This window comes from Protomyctophum parallelum (assembly GCF_964188405.1).
Source record: "Protomyctophum parallelum genome assembly, chromosome: 13".
In the NCBI taxonomy this organism is placed as follows: Eukaryota; Metazoa; Chordata; class Actinopteri; order Myctophiformes; family Myctophidae; genus Protomyctophum; species Protomyctophum parallelum.
The window spans coordinates 43,666,289-43,679,756 of NC_139708.1; the positions used below are offsets into that span (position 1 = coordinate 43,666,289).

At 44.6% G+C, this 13,468-nt stretch overlaps 1 protein-coding gene across 1 annotated transcript in view; it reads right to left on the reverse strand.

Annotated features, from left to right (window-relative positions):
- Positions 1–13,468, reverse strand: part of stx1b (syntaxin 1B) — a gene marked incomplete at its 3' end in the record, with an annotated part of 103,100 nt that overhangs the window by 19,231 nt on the left and 70,401 nt on the right. The window contains exon 3 of the mRNA XM_083779496.1: positions 11,175–11,274. Within this exon, the coding sequence (XP_083635622.1) occupies positions 11,175–11,274 (100 nt within the window). The remainder of the gene's footprint in view (positions 1–11,174; positions 11,275–13,468) is intronic.

Sequence of the window (13,468 nt, forward strand, 5' to 3'; positions counted from 1 at the left end):
AAACTAAATGAAAACTATTGAAGAGACTATGACTAAAACTAAAGTCAGAATTTGCTGCCAAAAACAACACTGCCTCCAATAATGAATACATTATTGGAGGACTATTATTACTTGTATAGCAGTATGTATTAAAGCACTATGTTTGGATCCAACTGCCCTATCGGGGGATAGGGCAGTTACATTCATGTTTTATACAGACTATATATATTTTAAGGGAAGACCTTTAGATTTCTCACATTGTTGCTTATACGGTTGACTTTCTCAGCGAGGCAGAGGGACATAGAGCTGAAATGTCACCCATACATACAATAAGGGTGTGTGTGTGTGTGTGCGTGTGCGTGTGCGTGCGCGCGTGTGTGTGTGTGTGTGTGTGTGTGTACTCATTTGTTTACAGAGAGAGAGAGAGAGAATCTCAGCATCCTAAACATGACATTTATTCTCCTATAGGCCATTTATCAGTACACCCAAAATGATATGTATATTTTGGCTGCCCATTTCAAAATATGTTCATTTTAAACAATATAGTATACTATACTGTATATTCAAAGATTTGCACAAATTTGCAGCACAAAATGACACGCTATGGGCTTATCTGCTACTTTTTAATATCCTCCAAAGTATAAACGATTCCATTAGAGTGAGTCTGTCTGTCTGTCTGTCTGTCTGTCTGTCTGTCTGTCTGTCTGTCTGTCTGTCTGTCTGTCTGTCTGTCTGTCTGTCTGTCTGTCTGTCGTTGCTCATGAATATGGTTCACCAAACATAATACAGTACATACTGTAGCAATGGCTGAGGTTCTTTGATTGGTGGAATGACTCTATTAACCAATTAGTGCTAACGAGCTTCTTAATGAGTGAGGTGATTGTGGATGGATCCAGCTGTTATCAACACGCACATGCGCACGCACGCACGCACGCACACACACACAGCAGACGCAAACACACTCACACGTGAGACTCTTTGGAAAGCCCTGTTTTTGTGCGTGTGTGTGTGTGTGTGTGTGTGTGTGTGTGTGTGTGTGTGTGTGTGTGTGTGTGTGTGTGTGTGTGAGACAACAACACACCAAACACAACCGCAATGACAACAACAAGGTATTAGAGAAATATATATTTGTGGTGTGTTAATGAGAGAGAGAGAGAGAGAGGATGAGAGAGAGAGGAGAGAGAGAGAGAGAGAGAGGAGAGAGAGAGAGAGAGAGAGAGAGAGAGGAGAGAGAGAGAGAGAGAGAGAGAGAGAGAGAGAGCAGAGACAGAGACAGAGAGAGAGAGAGAGAGAGAGAGAGAGAGAGAGAGAGAGAGAGAGAGAGAGAGAGAGACAGAGACAGAGACAGAGAGAGAGAGAGAGAGAGAGAGAGAGAGAGAGCACAGTGGTTCCTGTGTCTGTAGCGGTTTGGGATGTTCTCAGATGATGTCATCTCCGTCATCAGCCCCTTATCAACACCATGCAATGGAGTCAGTCTGGACATTCACTGTACGTTGTTGTCAGCCATTGTCCGACGTGGCGTCTGGCACGTTGTCCGACTACTAACCCTAAAAAAGGCTCATTCATAGTCTGGGATTTCGGTGGTGAGGTGACCACCGCTCCAGTGGTGAGGTGACCACCGCTCCGGTGGTGAGGTGACCACCGCTCCGGTGGTGAGGTGACCACCGCTCCGGTGGTGAGGTGACCACCGCTCCAGTGGTGAGGTGACCACCGCTCCGGTGGTGAGGTGACCACCGCTCCAGTGGTGAGGTGACCACCGCTCCAGTGGTGAGGTGACCACCGCTCCGGTGGTGAGGTGACCTGCACCGGAGCTGAAATAACGCTGAGCGGTGGTGAGTAAGAACAGAGAGAAGGGCTATGGGGCGGTGGTTTGCTCTTCACCGCGGCTCAGTGACGTCATGTTGCAGTTCGGTGGTCACCTCGCCACCGAAAACCCAGACTATGAATAACGCTTAACCCCAACTCTGGCCCTGACCCTATATAACTCTGGCCCTGACCCTATATAACTCTGGCCCTGTCCTCAGCCTTAACCGTCCACGTGAGTAAACATGAAGCCAAGTTGTTTGGCAATGTTTTCGCTTCGTCATTTCCCTTCCGTGTTTCCTATAGTGGCGTACTGACGGTATAGGCAGTATATGTAGGAATGTTCATACTGGTGGAAACTGGTCCTGATAAGAACATACTGGTGACTAATACTGACTATCGCTTGATAACGTTTGCAGCCAGTGCCGGATCCGGATCAGGATCAGGATCAGGATCCGGATCAGGATCCAGATCCAGATCCGGATCCAGATCCAGATCCAGATCCAGATTCGGATCCAGATCCAGTTCCAGTTCCAGATCCAGATCCAGATCCGGATCCAGATCAGGATCAGGTAGGGCACACTTGAAAATGTGGAAAACGCAGTGGTGGAAAAAGTACTCACATTTTCTGCTTAAAGGACAACTTTAGTTTTTTTCAACCAAGGTTCATGTTTTAGGTTGTTATTAGAGAAAGTAAACGATGAGTGTTAATTTCTTTTCATTTGCTGCTTTCTTTCGTTTTAGGGATTTTAGCTCTTTTTGACAGGGGGACGGGGGCATTCGAGCATGGGGCTAAATATGTATTTTTTTTACAAAATCTTATGGTGATCTTTGTATTATTTACTATAGTCCTAATAAACCACAGGAAATTACATCTGGCCACAGAAGATCACAGGATCTACTGAATGTGAAGGTACTAGCCTACTGGGGGAAGGCTTATACTGTGTGTATAGGCTCAATATGTCATTTTGTCACATTCAGTAGATCCTGTGATCTTTTGTGGCCAGATGTAATTTCTTGGGGTTTATTAGGACTATAGTAAATAATAAAATAATAAATCGCCATAAAATTTTGTAAAAAAATACATATTTAGCCCCATGCTCGAATGCCCCCGCCCCCCTGTCAAAAACTGCTAAAATCCCCAAAACAAAAGAAAGCAGCAAATGAAAAGAAATGAACACTCATCTTTTACTTTCTCTAATAACAACCTAAAACATGAACCTTGGTTGAAAAAAACTAAAGTTGTCCTTTAAGTAAAAGTATCAAAACTGCATTGTAGAAATACTTGGTTACAACGTAAATGGCCTGAATTAAAAATGTACCCATGAGTAAAAGTACACAAGTATTGGTATCAAAATAAAATGTACCTGAAGTACCAAACATATTATAGTCATTATGCAGATTATACATGTCACAAGTTTTCGAATGTGTATAAAAATCATTTTAGAAATAGCAGATCCACAAGCTCACAATGACGTGCGGACTCGCGATACTTAAGATAATGTCCTTATAGTTATACTTTCCACCACTGGGAAAGCGTCCGGACCGCGGCCCACCCATCTGACCACGTTTGCGTGATTGTTTACTTGATGTGGGAATTTAAATCTGTTGCGGTTATATTGCACGGTCAGCGCCTCCACGGGGTATGGGATGTTATATTGCACCGCATGGAGTATACGGTCAGCGCCTCCACGGGGTATGGGATGTTATATTGCACCGCATGGAGTAATGGTCAGCGCCTCCATGGGGTATGGGATGTTAACTAAGCTGTCCGGGAGATGGGATCCAAAAGCCACGCCGCATATCCGTGCCATCAAAAGAAAGATTTCGAGCCGACGAATGGCTTGATCTGATCGTGTACAAATAATGTAAACATAACGCTGTGTGTGTGTGTGTGTGCGCGTGTGCGCGCGCGCGCGTGCGTGCGTGTGTGTGTGTGTGTGTGTGTGTGTGTGTGTGTGTGAGTCAGCATTCTGGGAGTGAAAGTATCCCAATTAATTATACTGGAAGAGATAGTGAAATGCGATACGTCTCTGTATGGCAGTGATCAAAGCCCCTGAAGCCGTTCTTACTGACGCAGCGACAGCATCTGTTTCAGTCCTATAATGCAGACTGTTACACGTTTGTAGTCTGCTGTTGTGCACTGTTTATGTCTTTATTTATGTTATGGGTTATAAAACCCTCATAATAAACAGAATGTGAGACACACGCACGCACGCGCACGCACACACACACACACACACACACACACACACGCATATATATATATATATATATATATATATATATATATATATATATATATATAAGCCTATATCTAAGCCTAACACTTCACAAGAAGAGAGTGCTATTTGCCGGTTTAACGGCTGCAAAAAAAGATGCTGGTAATGAGATGGAAACCGCCCCATAACCTCAGTATCCACCGTTGGAAGTTATATCCAGTCAGTGTTCAATATCCATGAGTGGTGCTCAATATTTCATCTCAAGAACCCTAAAAATGTTAATGTATTTGGCCGCCGCCGACCCCATCTGAAAATATGTTGTTCCAGGAACCCCCCCCCCCCCCATAAGCAAAGATTTTAGTAAATAAACGTTCGTTGCGCCACATTTTCACGACTTTTCAAATAGCTAAAGCATAACATAATGCTTACAACACCAAAAGGGGGTTCCCGTCCCAAAATGGCTTAAACCAACGCATGGAAAGAGGAGGATTATATGAAGGAGGAAGGTGAGAGCGTAGAGAGAGGAGAGAGAGAGATGATGCGTGTCTTTTATGAATGGTTGTAGTTCGCCCACAGCCATGCCAGGAAAAGCAGGCCTGCTCTCTCAGTCTCTACTACATATCCCACAATGCATTATTCACGGAGCTATTACTGGAATGCATTTTGTGTGCTGCCAGCAGGCTATATCAGGCAGACAGTGACCTAGAATTCTGTTGCCGCGCCCGGCCGGCAGGCACGAAAACATCGTATCTCCATATTACCGTTTATCTACAAGCTCGAAATTGCGGTACAAAGCATGAGCTTGTAAATAGGAGATAGGAGTTTTTTTTGCCCGACAGCAATATGTGTGTGTGTGTGTGTGTGTGCGTGAGTGTAATCATTCCGATGATGTGTTAATGATATGAAAATGCACGCGTGCGCGCACGCATACACACACACACGCACACTCAAATGTGGAGTTTACAGTACCTCTGGGTTAACCAGTCATCATGCAGTTTACCCACAATGCACTGGGCCTGGGGCCTTCGGCTTCAGCATGCAGGAAGCCCGGAGGACGACGAGAAAGAAAGAAAGAAAGAAAGAAAGAAAGAAAGAAAGAAAGAAAGAAAGAAAGAAAACGGAAAAGAAGAAGAAGAAGAAAAGGAGAAAAAAAGGAACAAAACAGGAAAGCAAAATGATTTGGCATGCAACATCAGAACGCACGGCACGACATCGACATGCAAGCACAGGAAATCAAAAATGGACAGTCCACATGCAAAGCTTTAAGCATATTTTAAATAATAAGTACACGAACACACACATCTGAAAATAAATCAAACGGCATCTGAACGTGATCGAGAGATCAAACTCAACAAGATGGTGAAAAAGAAGACGAGAGATGACATGGAAAACCATCTTGGAGTTTGTGAGGAGGCGCCTGTGTGTGTGCGTGTGCGTGTGTGCGTGCGTGCGTGCATGTGTTAAATAGTGTTAAATAGATTTCAGTTGGGATTGTTACAGTATATGAGAATCAGACCAGTATGTACAGTTAAGTATACAGTATGTTCAGAATATTAGGTGTTTGATTTGGTGCAACAACAAAAAGTATATACAGTGCAAAGGGAAGACAAGTAAAAGTATGCAATATAAAAGTAGTATTTAGACGGAAACCACAAACAAAATGTGAAGTTCTGCTTTCTGCGAATACAGTACCTGGTTATACTTTACGCGTAGCCGAGACGAACGCAGCGGCACGCGGCTCTGTTTATAACTGCTGTTTCGGAACAGAAACCCCTTATCTCCATATTTTAACCTGACCTGAGATCAGATTCATACGAGGTTTCCACCGGACACACGCTGGTCTGACGAACCCATTCTGACCTGAGATCAGATTAAAAAAATGTCAGTCGTTCTTCGATTTTTTTCAAAAATAGCAGACCTACAAGCTCGTATCGCGCCACTCGGTGGCGCGATATGAGCTTGTAGATCTGCTATTTTTCAATAGCTAAAGCACAACATGATGCTGACACCAAAATGGGTGCCCGCTCAGAATGGGTTAACACATGTGTCCCAGTCCAGTGATTTGAACCACAAGTCGCCAACTCTGTTATGTCACTATAGAACGAAATACATTCTTTCTTTTATTTTTGTGGTTTTCGTTTTTAGCCACATTAACACAGTTGGAATGTTAAAGAATGTTTTTATTCCATCAGAAAGTCATTTTAGTGTCATTAAGTCGTTCTAATTGCTTAAACATGTCACTATGTGTAATGTTTTAACGATTGGATTAACCAATGCTATAACAAATGCTAACCAGAAAATAGAGCTTTCCTCTTAAAGTATGCAAATTCCGCTAAAATTCCGCTTTTTGTGCACAATCGTTTTTGAAGATAATACTAGTCTTTTACTAACTGGCTAACAGAAATAGCAGAGAAAGAAGTATTAACCGTCGTATCTTGTAAAAAGTGTGTTTATTTTCGGTCTCCTAAAGCTAATGTTCCAGATGGGGGCACTGGTGAATCAGAACAATGGAACATGTTGAAATGGCTTCCTGTTTCCAATAGCAGAAGAAGGACATGTCATGTCCTTGCGGAACATCGACCTATCACTGGCTTGCATATAGGGCTTCTGGGAAACTGAGGCGCAATGCGTTAGCGTATGGGGCGCATTGGCTCCCTGTTCGTCGCTGGTGGCTGTCGTTCCGAGCAGTTGGAGTATTGTCGAACACTATAACAAACCATCGCACCGTTTTAGAGCGGATTTTCACGACACGAAGACTTTGTAGATCTGCTATTTCATGTAACAAAGTAACAAAAGGCTATACTGAGGTTTCCACCCGACAGAGACCATTATACCAGCGTTAGTTTTAGTCATATAGTCTTTTGAAAAGTTTTCGTCACATTTTAGTCACCTGGAATGTGTTAGTGTGTTAGTCTAGTTTTAGTCGACTAAATCTACAGTTGATTCCGTCGAACAAAATGTGTTTTGGTGGTCGTAATTTTTCACTTGCTGAAAATAGTAGATCTATACAAGCCCATAAGCTCATTGTGAGCTTATAGTGCTTATAGTGGATGTCTTGTCCACTTGTCCCTAACAAAAACAACACTATATACTACTATCTGTGTCCGCCAGACGCGACACGCGTACAGGTCAAGATCAACACGGCCGCACTCAAAACCACTTCCAGAGACCTGAAGGACTTGTTGTTCCACCGTGACCACATACAGGAAGAGAGCAGACTGTCCCGGATAAATCTAACTCGCATCAATTACTCCTGTTATTCTCTGAAGAGCCTCAGTCACTGATACGTTCCTTTCAGCAAAGCTCTGTTCAGCTTTTTTGCGTGTGTGTATTTGTGTATATATTATGTACTCCATTTAACAAACCCATGCCGACGAGAGTCACCTCGAATCCTCACAAACAAGAGTTGTCCGTCCACGTTGCCTTGATTAAACATGCACGCGTGTCTAACAAATCTAAGCCTAATTATCCTTCCGGACTATATGGGAGACAGTGTTAAATACCATCACATTATCCCCACATGTAGCCCTGTCTGACTGATTTAGTCTTGTTTTTATTTAATGCTTTGCCGGGACTCCTCGGAGATACTGCATCTAGAAGAGAATATGTCTGTCTTGTGTCTTGTGTCTTGTGTCCAGAGCTTATCTAGCAATATTCGCAATACTTAACTTCATCTAACGGACGTCAGTATATAGGGCTCTGATCGAGGCCTATACGCAAAAGTAGTTAATGGCATTTTTACCACTTTATCCATTTACAATATGTTGGGCTATTCAAAAACAGCAGGTCTACGTAAGCTCAAATCTTCTCTTCTATAGGTCTGAATCTGAATATTTTCCGATGAGGGTATATATATACTCCTTGTCAAGGAGGGTCCTTGACAACAAAAAGCTTTTTAGAACCACTGTCATTAGCCCATTCCGAACGGGAACCCCTTTTGGTGTTGGCATCACGCTATATGCTTTAGCTATTGAAAAATAGCAGATCTACAAGCTCATAGCGCGCCACCGAGTGGCGCGCTACGAGCTTGTAGGTCTGCTATTTTTGAAAAATTCAAAGAACGACTGAATTTTTTTTAGAATCTGATCTCAGGTCAGAATGGGTTAATCAGACCAGTGTGTGTGTCCATGTGGAAACCTCGTATGAATCTGACCTCAGGTCAGAATGGGCTACTTAGAGGACTGACATCACGCATCACGGCAGGCGCGGCCTGCACGTCGCCGCAGAGTCCAAGTTGAATAGTGATAATGTCGGCGTGAGTGAGACTCTATACTTTAAGGGAACACAGACGTAGCAATCAGTGTCATTGTGTGCAGGCGGTCCAGTGTTCACAGGGACAGCGCTGCGTGCTATATGAGCACTAGCATTATAGCTCCTTTGTGTTTAGAGTCGAGTCATTAACACATTCTGACCTGAGATCAGATTCATAACGAGGTTTCCGCCGGACACACACTGGTCTGATTGACCCATTCTGACCTGAGATCAGATTCTAGAAATGTCAGTCGCTCTTCGATTTTTCAAAAAATAGCAGACCTACAAGCTCGTATCGCGCCACTCGGTGGCGCGATATGAGCTTGTAGATCTGCTATTTTTCAATAGCTAAAGCACGACATGATGCCGACACCAAAATGGGTGCCCGGTCAGAATGGGTTAAGCGCTGAGTCATCGTGCATTGCCCAGAGTGCACTCTCCTCTCTATCTGCCGAAGTTCTCCATTAATTAAAGATGGAGAGCCGTGATTTGGGGGGGGGTTTTTTCATGTGTTTATGAGGTGACAGTACTTCATTAGACCCCTTTGTGTCGTTGTTATGTGCAATGAATCAGACCAGTGTGTGTCCCAGTGGAAACCTCGTATGAATCTGATCTCAGGTCAGAATGGGTCAATGAAACATCTTAGAGGAGAAGTGGTGGCGTCGGGTCGTCCTCTCAGACTGACCGATGGCGTCAGGTGTTGGCGTTTGTTGGACTCGTGCCAAAAGGTGCTCGCCATGCGTGGCGGGGGCTAAGGGGGACTTTGTTGTTGTTGTTGTTGTTGTTGTTGTTGTTGTTGTTCTTTCCGTTGCATAAGAGCTGTAGTGAATTGTGTTCCACTCAAATGGCCGATGTGGAAGGATCACGTTACTGAGGAATCTATACTGACAGAACAAAACACCCCCGCTGAAAACGTGTAATGGAATTTGAGTGATACAGTAATGTGCATTGTTTGCACAGGTGACATCATTGCATTTGAACGTGTGTGTCGTCGTCGTCGTCGTCCCCCCCCCCGCCCTAATAAATTAGGAATTTTGTCCAATGGGGAATCTTTGAAAGTATAGTGAAAGCTATACTTATATCCTCTCAAAAGTTAAAACCCATTATTCTATCGCATGATAATATCTGAATATCGGTCTGAATATCGTTTCCGTCGGGTGGGAACCTTGTTATGTCCAAAACTGTTACTTTTCCGGATTGAAATTAAACAAAAATCACACCCGCGTGAAGTGAGGGTCGCTCTTATCACCGTACATCATCTCATTTGCGTCCTCACTTTTGTCTTCAATGTGTGTGTTCGCGCAAAAACACTCCCCCCCCCCCCCCCCCTGTGTCCCCCGGGCACCACACCACCACCACAGTGTGACCTGTTTGGTCCTTTGTGTGGCAGTATAGCCATCAGGCTGCATAACCATGCCTGACCCCCATATGAGAACGTCAGACCTTTCTACCGCACCGCACCGCACCGCACCGCACCGTACCGTACCGTTCTGTTCTGTTCTGTTCTGTTCTGTTCTGTGCTCGGGGATTATACGGACTCCTGCTGACTCTGCTGGCACACAAGTTGCACACCATGCGGACTACCGGGATGCACTCGAGCACTACAGAACCGTGGCAAGATGCCCCGTTATTAAGGATAACTGATAGTGATAGTACTGTAGTGACGTTGTCGCTAACAGTCACCTTAATGCATTTTTTCTGAAAAACGCATGTTTCTATGTCAGTGGTTCTCGAACAATTTCATGTCAAGGACCCCTTTCGCTCTGAGAGAATATATATTCAAAGATTTCAGGCACATTTTCACGATTTTTCGAAAATAGCAGACCTACAAGCTCGTAGCGCGGCACCGAGTGCCGCACTATGAGCTTGTAGATCTGTTATTTTCCAATAGCTAAAGCATAACATAATGCTTTAAAACACCAAAAGGGGTTCCCGCCCCAAAATGGATTAAAGGCCTTTTCAGACCGGCAGTGACTGACGCGCCATGTGCAGTAGTCCATTTTCAATGAGAGGTGTGCGTCTATTTTGGGACGCGCGGAGAAGTTGAAGGTCAACGACGCGAGCGTATATTTACGTGGGCGAACACCGTAATGGTCCAGAATTCTCCTTTGTAACCCAAAAGCGCAGTAACCTTAAAGGAGAATTCCATGCTAGAATGCTTTCTTATCTTTCTTACCTTTCTTTGTAGTTGTTACGTCCCCACCAAAGAGGTCCAGGTGTTTTTTTGTGCAAAAACTCCTTATTGGCTATTTTCCCTACCATAAGCCCTCAATGAATTGCATTGCATTGAATGGGAATTGAATGGGGCTATGGGGTGTTATGCTAATTCACTTATTTCCATCGAAAGAAGTAGTAAAGTGTGCCGCTTGGGATATTATTTACATTATGAAGAGAGGATATATACGAAGAAATTATAATTTTGGGCGATGGAAATAAGCAAATTAGCACAACACCCCATAGGCCCCATTCAATTCCCATTCAATTCAATGCAATTCATTTAGGGCTTATGGTAGGGGAAATAGCCAATAAGGAGCTTTTGCACAAAATAACACCTGGACCTCTTTGGTGGGGACGTAACAACTACAAAGAAAGGTAAGAAAGCCTTTTAGTATGGAATTCTCCTTTAACCGCTCCTAATCTCAACCGAATAGACCATGGCGGTTTGAGACTCGACGTTGGAAACGGCACCTTTCTCAGCAGTAGCTAGCAAATACATATCGGACGAAACCTTCGATTCAGACGGCTTTGGTGTGAGACCACCTTGACGATGCGCCGCGTTATGTGTGCACGAAATGTTGAGGGTCGTGCGTGCGTGCCTGCGTGCGTGCGTGCCTGCGTGCGTGCGTGCGTGCGTGCGTGCGTGCGTGCGTGCGTGCGTGCCTGCGTGCGTGCCTGCGTGCGTGCGTGCGTGCGCCTTACTCTCGTCAGGGTTGGGTGCTGCCAGGATGGCGCTGTGTTGCTTCTTAACTTGCTCCACATCTTCTGACAGTTTCTCTATACAACCCCGGATCTCTTCAACCTAAAAAAACAGGAAGAAAAAAAAAACAGCGACATGACAACCATAATAAAAATAACATCGACAAAACAGCAAACACCCTCTGACAGTCAGTCCCCCCCCCAGTGGAGCCCCACGCACGTACGGTGCTTGTCAAACCACACAGAACACAAATAAACTAACAATTTTACCTGAGAAAAATCGTTATTCGGTGGGGGGTAAAGCAGCAATCCATAGACTTTTTTAGCGAGTAAAGCATTATTTTGATCACGGGTTTGGTCTCACTGCTCTTCTGCTGAGAGATGTGTGTATGGTTGCGGTCACGACAGCTGACACAGCGGGAGCCAAACAGTGGTGCATAGCAGCCAAGTACATTTACCGTAATTAAGTAACATTTTGAGGTACTTTTACTTTACAGAGTATTTCCAATTCCCGATACTTTTATTCACTACTACTGCACTACATTTCAGATCCAAATATTGTACTTTTACTCCACTAGATTTAGCCCACGGTATTCGAAAACGTTACTTAATACAGTTACTTTGTAGGTTTTGATTATCGTTACAAAACACACATTAACCACTTCATTTGGGTCATTTGAAAATAGCCGATCTACAAGCTATAGCAACGGTGGCTAGATTATGTTTTTATTGCGCGGTCAATCGTGCGTGTCTCATTGCGATGCGTCGTGAGCTTGGAGATCAGCTGTTTTCGGCTAATGCCCCCCCCCCCCCGGGGAATCTGGATGTTGCAGGTTCAAGTGGACATGTTTGTCTCCTAAATGCTGCCGTTAATTGGTGAGTGAATGTGTGGGAGAGAGCAAAGTGCTTCGGATGAAAGCGCTATACGGAGACCCTGACTGACAGTGGAATGTTGCTTTGTCCTGCATTATATCTGACAACAGCTCTGTTCTCTGCAGCCCTGACCATTAAGAGAGAGAGAGAGAGAGAGAGAGAGAGAGAGAGAGAGAGAGAGAGAGAGTAGTGGGACCGAACATCAGATAATGGATATCAGCTCTGCCTTCAGGTGAGGATTAACACAGGAACACATCTCTCTCTCTCTCTCTCTCTCTCTCTCATGTGTGTGTGTGTGTGTGTGTGTGTGTGTGTGTGTGGGGGGGGGGGGGGGGCGTGGGAGAATAGTGAAAGTGGATTAGACTCCTTAACCATCTCTCTCTCTCTCTCTCTCTCTCTCTCTCTCTCTCTTACACAATATCTATCTATCTATCTGTCTGTCTGTCTGTCTGTCTGTCTGTCTGTCTGTCTGTCTGTCTGTCTGTCTGTCTGTCTGTCTGTCTGTCTGTCTGTCTGTCTGTCTGTCTGTCTGTCTATCCCACTTCCCACTTGGCAGGTGTGTTGCTGCTGCCTGAGGACCCAATGGAGTGTATACTGTCATGCTATAGGTCAATGGGATGAATGGTCCTCTATATATATGACCTCTGGACATCTCAATGGACACTCTGCTCCAGTGGTGTCAAACCCGTTTTGGGGCGAGGGCCACACTTTGGCCCAAAAGGTGACTTGATGTGGGCCACAACCAGTTGCGAACGCGCACATGCATTCACTTTTGCAGCATTGCTTTTCAGTCTCTTGTCTCAGTCACTGCTACCGCTAAGACACCTAAAGGGTGAGGTCGCGTGCACTGGCAGGGTGTACAGGGTTCGATGAGGTCAGATCAACATATGGAATGTCAGAACAGGTCAGCTCCATATATGGAGATCTAAGGGTGGCAGCGGGGGCAGTGTCTTGAGTGTACAGGGTCTGATGAGGGCCCAGGTATAGGGCCGGGACTTAATTTTCAGGCCTGTTGAGAACTCTAGTCTTCGCCGGCTGCCGGGCGCGGCTGCACTGATAACTTTGGGGCGGACCCGTCTATAGACTTTAAATGGACAGGTATCAGTCAAAAGGGAGACATCGGAGAGGAAGGATGGATGGGGAAGGATCAACATATGGAATGTCAGAACAGGTTCTGAGATACTGTATAATTATCCTAATATCATAATACTAATATTGATGACATCAGGGATCTCCATATATGGATTATTTGGGTCCCATTTACTATGATCGCTGATTTGCTATCATCCCTGATGATGTCATAGTGATGTCACGAGACCTGGGCACCATGTATGGGATTTTGAGTGATACTGACGGACTAAAAAAACACACTATTCCATATAGCTATAACTGACCTTCGGTCGCAAAATAACTACAGTATATCA